Here is an 18900-nt window from a genome sequence, read left to right as displayed (position 1 = left end):
GACTAGGGCAATAAATTATCAATAAATGAGCAATTAATTGTGTCGTATTCTAAATTTTTTTTAATGGTGGTGTTGTGCTAGCTTCACAGAGGTAAAATATTAAATGTTAGTAAAACCTAGTAGATAAGATACATTTAGTAGATAAGATACACAAAGCAACATTTAGAAATATTGATTTCACGTGTATTTTTAACTATTTCAATAATATTATATAAATGTTTTAAATAAATTATTATTTTATATAATTTTTTATGAAATATTGTTGAAACGTTTTAAAATCATTATTCCTAAGCACAATCAGAGTTTGTTAAAAATTGATGCTGTATACAACGTTAAATAATTCTGACATATTTGAAAATGTTACATGTTATTAAATGCTATTATAATATGATAGTAATGATTTTATGTTTATTGAGAAATAAGACAAAACCTTCTAGTAGGTTGTGTTTGTAGATTGGCGACAGAAATCAAACAGAATATTTGCATTTGTGCTCGTATTCTCACAGACGTCACTTCAATGAGAACAAATTTTTTTTTACATTTAAAAAAACATTTTTTGTAATAAAAAAATGTTTTAAAATACGTTAAAATTAATGGGATATTTCCCCTTTTTCACAAAAAAAATATTTATTTTAATATTGTGCAAAATGTTTTTTGCTATTAAACGTTGTGTAAAAGGATAAATCTGGATGTGCTTTTATTTCTTTGCAGTTGACTTATAAATCAATATAAAGAAGCGCTTTATTTTTAAGCGATTTGACTGGCTAATCTCGTAAATTTTGAAAGTTTACTGATTGTGAGAATAGTAAAATTTAAATAAGTGCAGATTATAATACAGCTTGGAAAAATATACTGAGCGATTAAATCGCATTTGAAAAAGACGCAAATCATGAATTATTAATCAGAATTGTTAAAGCATATCGAAGATAATAACGACAATAAATAGGTAGGTCTCATGGTTCGTCAAGGTTCGTTGTGGCTCGATGAGCTTCTATGGACTATGAGACCACAGTTTTAGTCTGTTTTTCCCAATCTACAAGCTAAACTTGTGACGAGCTTAGGCGAGTTACACGCCGGGACCGCACCTATATTCTCGTTATTATGTTTGATATCCCGGAATAATACTAAATAATTTCATAATTGCGTATTACACGCGATATGATAGTTCGGTGTATTTTTATAATCTGCATTATAATTAGTCCTTATTTCAATCTTATTATTTTCACAATTAGTGAAACTTCGTTTTTTTTATTTATGGCTGCTTCTTCAATTTTAATTTTTTTAGTATTTAAAATATCGTTGCTTCTTCTAAAATATTGTCATGCAGTTATAACTATTTTGTATAAAGTAATTTGATGAATCATAAAAAACATATTGATTCGACTTAACGAACAGCTTATTTCTCACAATTAATTTTTCCATTTTCAATACAAACTCCGGGTTCAAGAGTATTCAAGAAGATACAAAGTAATATTTATTTATATTAGAACCTTGAGATTTTTGCATTTTTCAATCCGTTTCTTCAATAAAAAGATATGCTGGAAATTATTTTCTGACGGAACATAATATCATGGGAATATTCTATTTTCTTGTGGAATGTACGAATAATATCTATAATATGCTCAGAAGCACGCAAATCATTAAGAATCATTAAAATAACGAAAATGATAACGAGAATAAAGGTGCAATCTCACGGCGTCGGCGCATGGCTTGGCGAGCTTCTACGCGGCAATTTGTATTGTTCTATATAACAATAAAATTGGGGATAACACTTTATATAACAAATATTTTGTGATATTTATATCATAATTACTTGTACTTATTGCTTTTATACGTAATATAAATTTATAAATGGTGCATATTATTTACATATCAAATATGTGATGCTTCAACATATAGGATTTAAACGTTGAAATTATGGATTAAATTGGATTAAATTTTAATCAAGTTCTGAAATGCAATGTATAATCGATATTAAATTATCGTTCCTTATAGAAGGTACATTATCAACACAAGTAAATTCAATTAGATGTCAAAATAAAAACTATAACTCCATATGATGATAATTTTTTGTATCAGTAATATGACTATAATTATAACTATTTTAGAACAACTTCAGGCAAAAATCCACGATGTTGAATTAAAATTAAAATGGTTGTTTCCTTCATATGATAACAATTTTTGATTATTTCTCAAACCTGGAATAACTTTCGTGAAATTTTTTTCTTAGAATTTTGTATTCTAGGTAGCAAATTATTATTTGTCATTAATAGACATTGTAAAACAGCTGTTGTTTCTTTACATGAAAGTGACAGATAACTTTCATCAGCTTCCTTAGATACAATTTTTTAAACTTTTTATATAATTTTATAATATATTTTAGAAAATTTCTCATATGAATTGAAACACTTTCAGAATTTTTGAGAATATTTTAAAATTCACGTAAAGAAATCTCTCCCAGATTTCTTTACGTGAATTTTAAAATATTCTGTGCTTTCTCGTTCTATAATATTCGAAAGAAATTAATAAAATTTGAAGAGATTTAAGGAATTTTTTTTTACAAATTTTTTTATACTTTTTTTGTAAATTTAAAATACAAGGATTAAAAATATGAGATATAGGAATTATTTTTCACTGATGATATTATATTTATTTAAAAACATTTTGCAGTATAGATATCGAAAGGTACAAAGATTGATTTTTTTGCAACACAATATGTTTAATTATACATATCAAGTATGACTAGTGTCTCCTTTAGTCCTTAGTTCAAACTATTTTTCGCAAATGAGAGAAGATCAAGTATCTCCTACTCAAATTCATCTAATTGGCTAATTCACGAATAAAAAAATATTTGCTGTTGGAAGGAATTTATGAAAATCTCAAGAATAGAGATTAATTATAATCGCAGACTTGAATCGCAGTTTGAAGAATTACGTGATACGCTGTATAATTTTCACTCTGTAGGTGTTCGCAGAGGACTAAGCAACTTTTATATTCAACACTTATTATATTGTCGACTGGACTAACATTGCTATGATGGACTTAGCAGTGATTGTCCAGTTGTATATATTATCCAAATAAGGAAAATTCCGAATACTAATTTCAGCAGATGATCGGCGAAGTAGAAGTACGTCAAGACTCGTCTCGCTCGTGGTAGTGTCGAAGGATCGTCCTTTAGGACATATTGCCTCGTACCCAAGACGTACGCTAATATATATTCGTTCCACTGAACGAGCTTCGTGTCCATGAAAAATGTTTTTTTATCGGTGGGGCATAATTGATGCTGCAAATTGCGTAGGTTGTCATTACTGCAATTAAATTCATGTATCAGCAGAGTAAAAAATATTGATAAATTATTAATTATTTGAAATTGATATGTACATTGAGAAAAAAAAGATTGTTAAATAAATCTTTCAAATTAAATTGAATTTCTTCAATTCAAGTTTACGTATTTAAGTTAAATATTGAGGAGAAGAGGGCAATGTGGCACCCATTTTCCACTTTATTGGATAATTTTGTTAACAAGCAATATTTTGTTTTCAAATGTAAACGATTATATTTGTCTAAATGATGTTTAATTGATTCTAGTAAACTAAAAGTAATAAAATATTTTTTATTTAGGACGTGATTTATAAAAATGTGACGCACTACGTAATCGGTGGAAGAGAAAAAGTGGAGGTAATATGATTAGTCCAAACATAAATTTTTGAAGAATTCATTTAGTTTAAAAAATATACGGTATTATATTATAAAATTATGTGTATATTTTAGTTACAGTACACCGTAGCTTTTAAGCTTCACAACTCGGAAAGTACTCAACAAAAATATACTTTCTTGTAGTGTTTTGGAAAGGTCTTTAGATAAGCTACAAGAATATGTAATAAAAAGTTGGCAGTACCATTTGAAAAATTAAAGGTGTCCTTCAAGCAACTATTCAAGGTCAAATTAATGACACCATCTTATGTCCCCCTCGAAACTATGCAACTTTTGTCTGAAACATTTTTTTGTAAAACTTATATTTCCCGAGATATTTAGGTGTCCCGATCTTTTTGGGACACCCTATATATACATTTGTATAATACGTTCAAGTTTAGAAACAATAAAAAAGTATGCATAATTAAATGCTAAAACCTTGGAAAAGTACAGTCAAAGTGCACAAAAGTAAAAATGCCTTATATCAATTTTAAACTAATTGTGTATTGATATATTAGCGTCATCTAATAACGATAAAACTGTGGGCAATTAAATAAATAATTACATAAACACTTGAATTAGAATTCGTTGTCTATTAACGAAGAGAATAGAGATAGCCGTATTGTCTAAAGTAGCATTAAATGCTGCATTTCCCTCTACATGTAGTTAAGTTAATTATATAAATGGTTAAACTAAAGTTTTCACGTATTTCGCGTATTTAATTAAAAAGTACATAAATATTTGAACTAAAAAAATTTGGTCGAGTTGAAAGATTCAGTCAAATTGGCAATTTTTTTTCTCAGTATAGATATTTAAAATAGATTTAACTTCTTACCGGAAGATCCACTCCCTCAAGGTAAAGTATTGAAGTAATTCTAATCCGTTGTTTACTTTATTTTGTACTTGCACCATAAAAGGTTTGTTTCCAGTGATAATGAGTAGAATATCTAACAGATAGGCGGGTATAACGTGAAAGAATAAAACGGCAAACCAGTGTACAATTTTGGAGGAGGTCATTCTTCCACTGGGATACCAGAGCGGTTCTAAAACAAACGTATCGTTAGATGTATCGCATACTTTGCTGTAGATGTTGTAAACTGGATGTAATATTTCTTACGCGAGAAAGCGTTTTGGCGTATATATTTTTTCATGATTACATATATGCTACCCCAAGAAAACGAGTTCTCCATGTTTGTCGTGGCATTCAGAAATTTTGGCTTGAGAAATTTCTTCGTTCCGACTTGCCAAGCCAGAGCGATCGTCGCATTTACGGCCATATCGCAGGGCATTAGATCGGCGATGTTATTTGATTTGCAGGGTATGGATCGTATCATCCCTTTGCCTGTGCCGACAAATACTGCAGTCGGGCCATGCATGTTGTCCACCCAGCCGGGCACAGGCTCTTTATAAGACGGTGCCACTAAAATCATGGTCGATGTTTCACTACTGATGTAATTGTGATACGGACAAATTTACAAAAAAAAAATGCTTATCTATTCTACAACTGTAGAATAACTTTTTCCACACGAAGCTTTTTTCGGAAATAGTGAATGTAAAAAAGATTGATAAATCTGATTTTCTTAAAAAGGAAAGTATGTGAGAAAATTTTATTTGTTTTGTTATTTTATTATTATTATATTAATTTTATATTTTTATGTAGAATATATGTAGTGTTTCATTTTCTCGAAACACGACGAGATTTTGGTTGATCTCGATCTCGTCTCGGAAAAGTCTCGATAATCAAGTCTCAGTCTCGTCTCAATTAAGCTCGCTCTCGTCTCGTCTCGATCTTATTTCGGTCTCGTTACGTGATCTTGATGCACCAAATACCGATGCCGGTAGAAGGCACGGATTTAGGACTAGAGGGACGAAGCATAAAGTCCTACTTTTGGCAAGAGGGGGTGTTCTCTCAAGCATGCAGGGAAAATCGTTGTCCGCCATATTGGTTTCAAAAACTTATACATAGATATGTGTAAGTGACATCCCGTTTGCGTTGTGTTAGTGTGATAGCTATAAAGTTAGGTTAGATACTCGAACTTATTCGTCTTATTCATCAACATTAATTCACTCTTTTAAAAATAAAAATGGTAAAATGCATAGTACCGAAATGTTTCACGACAAATTTTTTAGACAAGTATAAAAATAAATTTCAGAAAGTATTGGAACAAAATATAAAAAATAATTTCCACAGGTAAAAAATTATATTAATCTTATTAATACATAATATTTTATTTTTATTAATATAAAAGAATATTTTCTTTGTTGATACTATTGGTGTATGTTACTATTGGTATCTGTAGATACTTTATTTATTTGAAGCAAAAAGGAAAAAATTATTTTAAATTATTTTATATTTTATCAGAGTTTATTTTTTAATTTGCTTTTATATGTAAAATATTATTTAATATGTTTGTCATACTAGCTTATTACATTGCTAAATGTATTATACGTTATTAAATAATTAAAGAAAAATTTAATGTAAAAGATTAACAAAATTTTAAACTTTATTATTCTGTACTGTTTATGTCACACATACACTGCACATGTTTTAATGTGTGCGATCTTTGAAACCAACATGGCGGCCCTTCCGCCCGGTGCGAACGTGCCTCTGTAGGTTATGCACCTTGTAGCTTATAACCGTGTAGGTTATCCCTGTATTCCTAAGTTCATGATACCGTGCCATCAGTTTGCATTCTATTCTTTTATGTAAATGCATATATGTGTCCGCATGTGTATATATGTATATGTATATATGTGTTTCGTGCACGACTTATCGTATATGCGTATAACAGTTTGTGTATAACAGTTTGTGCTGTATTATCGGTTAGTGTTATTCTTTGCTTCCTACGTGATTCTTTAAATTTCCAATTTGATGCGTAAAGTTATATAATTTTCGGTGATTCGATAATAGATTATTGATAATACTTTTTTTCGTAAACATTTACATATTAACACAGTAAACTGCAAAAACATTGTTGCAACATTACTGCAACATTGTAACATTGCTGCAACGTTACAACAATATTGTTGCAAGTTTTGTGCTGTATGGGATGAGAAGTATAGGGGAGTATCCCGATTGGACACGTAACGATTGGACACAGTACCCCAGCAAACGAGAAATAATTGAAAAATATTTAGGATTATTAAATAGAACAAATTTAAATCCAGTTTTTGGATTTTTTGAATTCTTTTTCTATCCGTAATCCATTTGAATAATTACGGATTGGCTATTTGCTTTCTGTATCTTATTCAATATACATAAAAGTAAAATGTGCGACTTATTCATTTGAATCCGTAATTATGGATTAGTTATCTGCTTTTGATATATATCATATTCAATATTCAATGCAATGAACGTGAGTCTATTTGTTTGAATTGGCCATTTGTTTTTGGTATCATATTCAATGTACAATGCAATGAATTATATTTAACTACCCTAACAGCACAACCATCCATATGTCAATTGTAAATCTACTTTTCTAAGTCAGGCTTCGGAGCTGTAAGTCGACTTTGTATAGACGTCTGCAGACGTCCTTCAAATATTGACTTTACGACGTCTAGAAAAAGGCATACGTCCTGTAGTCCTGTGTGCATCATGTATTGTTGAGAAACATAAATACTCATATCAATAGACAAAATAGGTCCATATATGAAAAAAGCTTGGTCTACATCCCAATGAGCAAACAATATTTTTTAATTGGTTTTTTAATAAAAATTTTTTCATATTTGATTTAATTATTGTATTATATTGATATATATTTTCTAATTGCATTCTTTTTTAAACAAATAACAGAAAAGTTATTCCAGATGCTATTTTACATTTGCGAAATTAGTAAAAAAACTATAATTTTATATTTGTTTATATAAATAATATGCTTTAATTATACATATTTCATTTTTTCGATAACGTATATTGACCTGATCTAACAATTATATACACATATCAGTATAAAGTGTTCACAGGTCATCATGAGAGATCAGTTCGCAGCGATCACGGAGGTCAAGCAACGTTCACCGGAGTCGCGACTTGGATGGGTGACCGCTTGAAAATTTCGGAAAAAAATTCCTAAAAAATTGATTTTTTTTTGCAAAAATTGTTTTTGAAAATATCACAAAAATATTGTTTTGCTCACGTAGAATCCATTTGAATGATTTACGTAAAAAAATGCAATGAATTATATTTAATTAGTGATATAGGAAACGGATTCAATGTGTTCAGTTTCTATAAAATTCAATACTTTTTCGCGGATTCAGAAACATGATTCATATGGATTTAACCAATCTAATCATTTCTCGTTTGCTGTACTATTGGAAACTGCACGATTAGAAACCGCACAATTAGAAACCGCACAATTAGAAACCGCACGATTAGACACCGCACAATTGAAAACCTAACCTTGTTTGTAGGAAAAGATTTGGACGGAGTGGGTGTGGGTGGGGATGATGGTACAGCCCCTTGCACCCCTCACGTGCGTGTATGTGTATGTATGTGCATGGTAACTTGACGACGAGGTTAGGTTTCCAATCGTGCGGTGTCCAATCGTGCGGTATCCATTCGTGCGGTTTTCAATCGTGCGGTTTTTAATCGTTACGTCTCCATTATTACGTTTCCAATCTTGCTGTACAATGTCCAATAATTTAAGGCGTCACCTTTAACAAAGTTGGATAAGTTAATTATATTTTAACAACATTATAATCGTTTTTTATAATCTAAATTAATGAATCAAATTATTAAAGTTAATGGCGTATAAAATTAATTTAGTTGCGTTAACAATTACAAGAACAAAAGATTAACTCATTTAAAAGTTACATTAACATTACATTGACTTATGTTAATTTTGGAAAACATTAAATTAGAAATGCTGTAATTTTGTAAAGTTAAATTACTCAACACAATTATAATATTGAATATTAAATAAATTTAATACTTTGTATAAATCAATTTTATACGAAATGACAATAAAATACTGGTTTTTATGTGGACATATATTTTTTTATAATGGTTTTCTTTTATATAGGCAAATTTTTTACTTAGGAAAGGTATTAATAAATTAAAGGTTATATGTTTAAAAAAATAATTATAGCTAAAATTAAATATTAATTTATTAAAAATGATTTAAACTATGTTAAAAGTTATTAGCTCTTCAATTTTAATGTTTAACTTTTTAATTAATTACTACCTATTGCTTCTTATTCCGTTGTTTACAAAGAAATGACATATTGTATTCTACATTTGAAAAGCGAAGATCGAAGACATTTTTGAGAAAAGATTCCTTACCTATCGACGGACGTATGATTCCTACGGGTAGTCCGCATTTCGACATCAATTCCTCGCTGAGTGCCTTACTGTAGGAGTACGTGTTCGGTTGCTTGCCCAATAATTTTGGTTTTATTGATTCCAGGATATCATCCGTCATCGTATTGACCAAACTGATGATTGTTTCTGGCGAGATGCTAGATGAGTAAGCTCGTTCTTCCAATACGGACTCGCCACATTGGCAAAAAGACGTCGACATATGAATAAAAGACTCTAGTAGAGGCATCTGAAATAAATGCACTGTTTTATATCCTCTTTTTTATCGAGTAAAGTTCTTCCTTTTAATATCGAAATAAGTTAGTAAATTAAAATTTATGCGTTTCAAAAATAACTAGATAAAGTTAAAAATTAAATTATTAAAAATTATTTGACAAGGACAAGTACGGAAATGTCGTCCTCCGATTTTGATGATCGAGCCTTTAAAGGTAGGTCGTCTTACTTGTATCATATCATCGTATCCATTGCGTATCACGATCAGTCAAGTGTGGACGGGGCGCCGAATTGTGTCTGCACCGTCCACACTTGGCTGATCATGGTACGCGATCATTAATACGATACGGTAATACGACACAAGTGGAAACCCACCTTAATATGATGTATCAAAAAAAGGGACATGTATTTTTTTGTACGTGCCCGTTCTTATTTTTAGGGGGTGATATATCTTTCTGAAGAGAATCGATATTTTTCTTTTAAAGCTAATATTGCCAAAACTATAAGAGATAGAAGAAAATGTTCTTAATGAAAGTTGAATGGTTTGAAGGGTACTTTATACTTAAAGTACTCTTTAAGCCATTCAACTTTTATTCAGAACATTTTTTTCTATCTCTTATAGTTTCGACGATATTTGCTTCGAAAGAAAGGTATAGATTTTCTTTGAAGGAGTGTTTCACCCTGTTATGTATTATAGATCGTATATAAGAAAAGCGTCTTATTTCGAGATGCATCCTCGAGGAACGAGGGAAGGGACATCGTTTTCGGAACATGAGTTTAAGTAAGCCCATACAAAAAATAGGAGAAAAAAGAAACAATATTCAATGTCAGAATGTAAAATAAATAAATAAATACACATAAAAATAATAATACATATAATAGATAAAGAGCTGTACAAGTCAAGATAATAAAATTGTAAGAAGGAAAAAAATTTTGTTATGTTTTGACTTTACTAACGTAAAGTCAAAATATAACAAAAAATAATAAATAAAGAGCTGTACGAGTAAAATAATAAAATTGTAAAATGGAATAGATAACATGAATAGAATAGTATAGATCATACCTATAAGTCCCGAAAATTATATCCTAAGTGATGCTGGTACGAATGCACATAACAGAGTGCATTTGTGAAACGCATAAGGTAAGAGAATTGTCGAAACAGAACGATATGAGTTGGAAAAAGTTGGGGCGGGGGGTGGGGGAGGAGGATAAAACGTTAAGGAGAGGAAATACGATCGAGAATAGGAAGATACGCGTCAGAAAGCAGTTTGGTATCACTTTGTTTGTTGAGTCCTTTTTGTTGTCTCTTTATGTGCAACATTTCAGATATCGATTTTTTTTTAAAGGATGGTTCTTTATCTAAAATTTCTACATTATCTCAATTAAAATCGTGATTGTTCTCGATGCGATGTTTCGTAATAACGGAAAGAGAACTGGATTTTCTAATATCCAACTTATGTTCCGTGACTCTTGTTTTAAGCTGACGTTTTGTCTGTTTCACATAAGACGATTCACAATCTCTACAATTAATTTTGTAGACTATGTCATTGCACGGTAATAGGTCAATGTGGTCTTTTCCCGCGGTTATAAATTTATTAAGTTTGAAGGGGATTGTAAACACTACGTTGCAGTCATACTTATTAGCGAAAGACAAAAATTTATCTGATACCGACTTGATATAAGGGATCGTGAAATACCTTTTCGCACCTACGTCGGCCACGTTGGTGTCATTTTTATAAAAAAAGGTGTTTTAATCTAAAATGAATTATGGCAAAAATAAAATTTAAAGGATAGTTATTGTCAAGTAAAATATTAATCATAAGAGTGAAATTTTTTTGATGAAACTGTGAATGTTATAATGAAATTATTCTGTCCACCATACCAACAACAACATCTATTTTATGACAGAACGGGTGATGCGAAAGGAAATTAAGGTATCTTCCCGCAAAAGTGGGTTTACGATACTGATCAAAAATAATCACATTGTTGCGTTTTATCACTAATACGTCAAGAAAACTGATTTTTTCTTCTCTCTCTATCCCCATTGTGAATTGCAGGCGGTTTTGCACGAAATTAAAAGTGTCAAGAATACAGGATAATGAATATTCGGATGCTGTCAGTATAATATCGTTTAGGTATCTAAATAGAACGGTAGATAGAACGGAAGGTTTTTTATCGCAGTACATTCCAAATTGTACTGAAGATGACCAGTTATTAAACAGTCGAAACGTTCACTTTATTTACATTTGTATTTATTTTGTATTGGCGCACAACACCCTGCACGGTCCTAAAGCTCTTCTTGTCTCATTTAAAAAAAAGTGTACAAGTAAGAATTTTTTTTAAATAAAAAGCAACTAAAATATTACCCAAAATATAACACAATATATCAATATATATAATAACAAGGTTGTAAGTAAAACAAAATTTCCAATTTATATATTATGTAAGTCAATTAATATTTATTTTAATATTATAGGACTATTTATACGATAATGATAGTTTAAAAATGTGATAACATGTAATTATAGTTTGATAATGATATTAGTATGCTAACATTAATTGCTAGTGTATATTTTCTATTAGTGTTCATACTAGTTAATTTCTCTTCGGTCATTATACATAAAATCAAACAGTATTTGTTTAGGAGTTACCGAAATTGTGAGCCTAACGTGATCGTGGGCCCGACGTCTAATAGGTACGTCTCCCGAAAGGAGGAGGAACGTAAGAGCTCGCGCTACCGGTGAGGAGTCGTGTAGGGAGAGTCGTGAAAAGATAGTCGTAGACAACGCACGAGAGTCCTGCTCTAATTTTAAGTGAAATTCTATTAACATGACGCGAGCGACAAGCTGTTAGAAAATGAGAGTGTTGGAATAAACTTATAAGACTTGTCATCATGGTGCATCATTCATTAAGACGGAGGAATTTGGAGCTCCCACGTCCGGATTCGTAATTTTAAAATAATTCGCCTTGTAAGAAGGTTCGACCCAATAGCGGCGCGTGGAACTTTCGACGGCACGGCGTGATCGCTGGGCGAGAGAAAGAGAAACGCCCGGACGAGAACATACAGTATTAATATAATCGCTCTATCTTTGATCAGTACAGTGGATATTCTTACCTGCTTTGCTAACGTTATGATGTTTGCAGCGCTCATGGTGTTCGTTTGGATGGCGGTTTTCAATGTCATGTCGAACCTGACATTAGCGGCCATATGAAAGATGACGGAAACGTTATTTGTGAGGCGATCCTTATCCGCGGCGGATAAAGCGAGTTCTTCGACGATTATATCACCATGTATAACTATCAGTTTCTTCAGTCGTTCCGGATACTGTTCTCTAAGAATCCTAAATGGCTCTTGCTGCAAACACAGTTTCCACTAGTGAATGAACCTTTCTCAACCGCTCGAGATACATAATTCATACATAATTCATACAACTCATACATAATTCATAATTGAGCTAGAGTCAACATGATCAGTGCAGACCAGTAGACGATGGGTTATTCATAACACCCAATCGAATTGAAGTAACGCTTCGTTTGCTTTAATTTACGATTAAATATGACGTCGGTTATCGACCTGACATTTAATAAACTATAAAAATGCCACTCTTCTAATTTCTTTTATTAGGCATTTCTTTTATTGGAAGGAAATTCGAATGAGATGTAAGTAGCATTTATCGATTTCGCACGCGAGTTTGCATGAATTAAGAATAAACGAGGATTCTTACCAAACTCTTTTCTTTACACTTCGATGACGGTTATTCGAAAGATTCAAAGATGATGAAATAAATTGAAAATATCTGATGGCCCGATCAATGTGGAGGTGATTTGCGAATTTCATATCGGTTTACCAGTCACATAGTTTGCTGTTTATTTATATAAAATTATGAAGATAATTAACTAAACGACGGTATGACTTTATCTTATTTTCATCTATAGCTTCTCAGAATAATATTTCCCTAATAATTTTATCTACTATTCTCAGAATGATATTTTTGGAATACTATTTTAATTTTTAATAATATTCATGTAACGTTTTAGGAATATTGTAGCGCTTATAGAAGTATTATTTCATATTTGTTGTTATTAACAATAATTTAGATATTTTATAAAAAGATGACTTTACTCCTTTTATCACAACATTTAAAATCTCTTCTTTATAGATGGAACAGTACTTTTATATTCATTTTGATTAGTAATATTGCTATTCAACACTATTATATTTGAATGTTCAGGGTTTACATATTTTCGTCATAAGAAAATGATCCGTTCGTTTCTAATGAAATCTTAGTTATTTATTAATCTATAGCTGACAAGAAATCTCTTCGTAGAAAAGATCATACGTTGCTCGTGTATCCAAGCTCGCAGCATTACTGCCCCCTCTATGATCCGTTCGCGCAGTTAGACAGCGACATCCCCTTTATGCGTCCCTGGGACCGTCAAGCGACGCCGAAGGATGCAACGCCCCGTTCAAAAGGTCGAGGAGCATTTTCTTACATAACATTTTTTTTATTGAAATAAAAACGTGCGTATAAATAATTTCAAACTGTATCGTATTTACGACTTAGAAATATGTGACGAGAATACATTTTACCTCAAGTGAAGTAAAACGAAATTCTTGTTATGCATAACTTTTAACTGGAATATATTCATGGGTAACTTATTTATGACTTAAATATTTTTGGATTCAAATGTTGTCAATTGTTAAAATACGAAATGCGTTATTCATCATGTTAAATTCGGATGTATTCATACTGCGCACGATGCACGAAACGGAACTTAGCCCATGTCTATAACGATAATTTACTTACGAAACGTTGTATGTTTAAAATCGATAACTTTGCCAGAGGAACAAAAAACTATTTTGAAATTACATTATAAGACATTACATTACATTTATATTATAATCATCGCTGGAGTGTTTTATAATCGCCTTATAACATAATTAACGTTCACGAGAAGTTCTAGACAGTGTACTGAATACAACGATAATATAACAAAAATTCGATTTTAGAAATTTTTGACTTATGACGTTTTGTAAGTAAACCATCGTTATTATATATTTTTAAATTCAAATGAATTTGAAAAATCTGAAGCACGAATTTAAAAACGTCAAAATAAATTTATTTTTATCCATTACATTTTTTTTATGTGTGTGGGTGTGTGTGTGTGTGTGTGTTTGTACTCTTTTAAAGAATACCTATGTTTTAACAGTAGTAAAAAAAATTGGTAAGCTAATAAATTTTATATTAAATATGATATACATTTAATTAAAATGTTACGTTAGGATAGTATTTGTTCACGCTACGCGTGTCTCTTCAGTTTTTTTTTGCGCCGTTTTTGCGTTCTCAAATCTTTCTGGCTTGAATGGTCCTGCGCACTGCGCCCCCCCACTCTCGGTTGCTAACATTAGAATCCTTCTTCGCCTAGTAACGTAACTCTCTTGTCTCGTCCGTCTTGTCGATGCGTGCGTGCATTCTAGTAGTTATTTTTCTGTCCGTTTTTCTTTGTATGTATGTACACCCAAGGACTTTGATTCTGTCCATGGGGAAATTTTCCAAACTGAGAAGTCACCACTTTCTACATACTCGCAGTTCATGATTAATGAAACGACTAGAGCTTATTGGTCGTTACGTTAATCATGAAGTGTAAGTATGTAGAAAGATAGCGACTTCTCAGTTTGGAAAATTTCCCCATGGACAGAATCAAAGTCCTTGGGTGTACGTTATTCGACATTGTAAAGGTGATTAAAACTCAGCTATAACAACCATCAAGGTCTCAATCATTTTCGCTTCCCGTCACAGCACGGGTCTCAATCAGCAAATTAATACGCATACACATATGCGACGGCACAAGCCGTTACAGTATTAATTACTAGGAACGAATTAATTGGTTAATTGCAAGAAAATTATTTTGTATAATTTATTCTGTAGTAACTACGCAATGTATTAATCATAAATTAATTAGATGTATCCATGTAAATATCCATAATAATGTATGTTTAATAATATCAATAGCATTATGGTTTTCCTTTAAATTTATCAAGATAACGTCTCATTTTTGTTAATTTTTTAATCAAATTGGACTTATTACATACCTGCAATATGAGCTGCAGCCTGGCATGCGAATCATAGCTTTTCTTCTTCCTGATTATTAAAAAGATGTCTCCAATGTCGGGGCAACTTAGTAACAATTTGGAAATTAGAACTTTTCCCATGAATCCAGTGCCCCCAGTGACGAGAACGTTTTTATTGGCAAACCATTCGGGTATCGATTTTGTAGTCATTTTTGAGAAAACTGGAATAACAAATACATCGATTTGTTAAAAAAAAAAGAAGAAATCTATAGGAATCTGTAATAATTTTTTTCTTGGAGATTTTGATGTTTATAATTAGTTTAATGCTCTTTTTTTCTATTTTATGAGCCTTTATATAATTATCGAAAAAGGCTTGATGATGCATAAATTCTTTTGTTACAGTTCAATCGTGTCAATATATTAATGAAAATACATATTCGTTTAAAACACAACTTCTTTTTGCTTTTATTGACTATTCATTCTTTTACAATCGACAAAATATTTGCTTTTGTAATAAATAAAGGAAACAAACTAAAAGAATTGTAAGGACTATGAAATCGTCTGTTTCTTGTATTATAGTTTAAAAAATTGCAAATTTTATAATTTTATGTGTACGCATTTTTCATATTTTTGTAGTTTGAATATTTAGAATGATTAAAATTTCACAATGTTTTTAAATGTGATTTTAATGTAATAATTTGAGTCATTATGGAGGAATAAATGTAATAACAGCTTTTTATTTAGTGTATTAAATTTTTATCAGAATTGTCTTCTTGCAGTCAGCTCAAAGGTGATAATTTTTTAAAAATTTTTTAAAAATTCGCGTCATTGTTGTAGTCAATAAAAAGTATTTGTACATGTATACTACTGTGTCCAAAAAGTAAGGTGACATTGCATTTTAAATCTCCCGCGCGCACGGATTTGGAGGAATAAAATTTTTTTAGGTTGGTAGGACTGTCTTTGACATCCAAGAGAAGTAACACGTCAAAATATCCATTAGTGTTTGAGATACGCATTGTTTTGTGAGCTGCTAAAAGTGAATTTCTCGTTTTTTGCCGTCACACACTGCGCTGATTATTCGTGATTTTTTAACCAAAAACTCGACTAATATCGTTCCACAACCACCGTATTCACCTGATTTGGCTCTATGCGACTTCTGGCTATTCAGCAAACTCAAGCGGCCGCTCCGGGGACATCGGAGTCGATAGAAGAGATTCAAGCCGCTGCGAAGAAGGAGCTAAAGGCCATTCCTGAAATCGATTATTACAACTGTTTCGAAGATTGGAAAATCCGTTGGAATAAGTGTATTATATCAGGGGGGGATTACTTTGAAGGGGACGAAATTGATTTGCAAGAATAAATAAAGAATTTTCGAAATAAATGCAATGTCACCTTACTTTTTGGACACAGTAGTATAAATTTTTGAAAATAACGTATAAACAAATACATGCACGATAAATGCATTATACACATAATAATTGTATATTAGATAGTTATTATATAGATGTTAGTTCTATATAACAATATTATAACAATACGTATAATATAAAAAATAATGTGTATTTTGTAGATTTAATAGATACCTTAAAATTGTAAAAGAGAAGAGGTTATTATATCTACTCCTATTATTTCCGTCATTAGGTGATGTATTCTAACAATTGCTTATGGAGTTATTTGTTTAGTTGTCTGCCTCGTTTGTTAGTGATGCTAATATGCTAGTACATAATGACTGACAATTGTTATAAAACATTTTTACTTTTGAGCACTTTTAAACTTTTTCAAGGTACACTTTTATCCTTTAATTACATATACTTCCTCATGATCTTTAAACTTGAATGTATTATCACACGAAGGCATTGTGCGTTGCATTGATGCCTGTGGTACTGATTTTAGGGACCACGTTTCTTTCTTGATTATTTTTATGTTCATGACTGAATGCTGCGGTGATCGTTGACGGCAGCATTTGGTTATGAACGTAAAAATAACTAAGAAAGAAACGTGGTCCTTAAAATCGGTACCCCAGGCATCAATGCAACGCACTGTACATACACTCGAGTGTTTTTTGTTATTTAATTTTTTATTCGGCCGTGTACATTTCAAGTTATATAAAATTAAAATAATAACATGGAATTTTGTTAATACGGTTTTTTAAGCAAAATTTTTATATTGAAATATTTCTGCGATAAATCGATTGTCATTCTAAAAAGCGGCGTTTAGAAACATTAGACATCATTTTATAGTGGTTGTTTAATGTTAAAGGATAAAATAATATTTTTAATGTAATTTTTAATTGTATTTCTAAAGCTGCTGAACGCAGGAAAATTTTAAATCAGGAAAATTGTAAACAATGGAACATTAAAAATATATAATTTTGTAACAAGGTACGCCCAAGGACTTTGATTCTGTCCATGGGGAAATTTTCCAAACTAAGAAGTCATCACTTTCTACATACTCGCAGTTTATGATTAATGAAACGACTAGAGCTTATTGGTCGTTACGTTAATCATGAACTGTAAATATGTAGAAAGATAGCGACTTCTCAGTTTGAAAAATTTCCCCATGGACAGAATCAAAGTCCTTGGGTGTACTGTGTTCCTTTTAAACTAATCTAATTTTTTAAAATTATTTTTATAGATAGCCATATTACAATTACATTTTTTCTTTCACCGATTATGCAGTACATTAAATTTTTATAAATCACGTCCTAAATAATAAATATTTCATTACTTTAAGTCTAGAACCTATCCAACAACACTCTGACGAATTTAATCGTTCAAGTTTCAATAGAAAATATTAATTATAAACAAAGTTAACCAATAAAATGAAAACGGGTTCCATATTACCTTCTTCTCTTCTAATAAATTGCAATGAATGTTTAAATAAAGCTGTTCAAAGAATGCAACAATTCGAGCGTTCGAACGGGTGCACTTCCTGTTTGAAAAATGGAGCGCGCGCACTAAAGAAGTAGCAATCAAAAATGGAAAAGTCGCTTGGAAAAGTCTTGTTCCATGTTGTAGGAACAATCGAGACGGACTGAATGCAGATTCGCCGTCGACGACGACTTTATCATTGTTACACGGCCTTGACGCACGGTTGTCTCCGAGTCTTTCTTGACTTCGACTTCGTCCAGTGCCAGCGTCCGGTAGACGAAGGTTTGAGGGCGGTAGCGAGCTTTTTTTTAAGTTCTCGCGTTCTGTCTTACTTCCCGCTCAGGTAGATGCAGTGATGGAACCAAATGGATTCACTGTCTCCTCTGCCGTGGTCTGATGCCGCAATTTTTTTTTATTTTATTCACGTAACAAATTTACATATTTCACGACAATCTCCCGAGATCCACAGGTGGGATTCGGGTTCGAGCTCACCGCAACCCTTGTAGAAAAATACTACTGAGCACTACTAGTGCGCAGTAGTATTCTGAGGCACTACTGCACCACTACATTACTGCACTACAATACTACTACACTATTGCTTGTAGTGCAGAAGAGTGCAGTAGTTTTCAATAGTGCTAACAATAAGTAGTGTTAAGATTTTCTGTAGTTTTTATTATTTTGTTTTGTCATAAGTTGTTTTTAATACATATTCGAAAAAAGTTATGTATATATATTTG

At 31.4% G+C, this 18900-nt stretch overlaps 1 protein-coding gene across 1 annotated transcript in view; it reads right to left on the bottom strand.

Annotated features, from left to right (window-relative positions):
• The window catches only part of LOC105203468 (putative fatty acyl-CoA reductase CG5065), a 43309-nt gene extending 27638 nt beyond the window's left edge, over positions 1-15671 (bottom strand). Inside the window, 5 exon segments of the mRNA XM_039458128.1 lie at positions 4529-4736; positions 4862-5113; positions 8972-9236; positions 12336-12575; positions 15315-15671. Coding sequence (XP_039314062.1) covers positions 4529-4736; positions 4862-5113; positions 8972-9236; positions 12336-12575; positions 15315-15503 — 1154 coding nt within the window. The 5' untranslated portion in view covers positions 15504-15671.
• Between the last annotated feature and the right edge of the window lie 3229 nt (positions 15672-18900).

The sequence above is a fragment of the Solenopsis invicta genome, chromosome 15 (assembly GCF_016802725.1).
Source record: "Solenopsis invicta isolate M01_SB chromosome 15, UNIL_Sinv_3.0, whole genome shotgun sequence".
NCBI lineage: Eukaryota > Metazoa > Arthropoda > Insecta > Hymenoptera > Formicidae > Solenopsis > Solenopsis invicta.
Note: the sequence above shows the minus strand (reverse complement) of the source record. Positions and strands in the feature narration are given on the sequence as shown.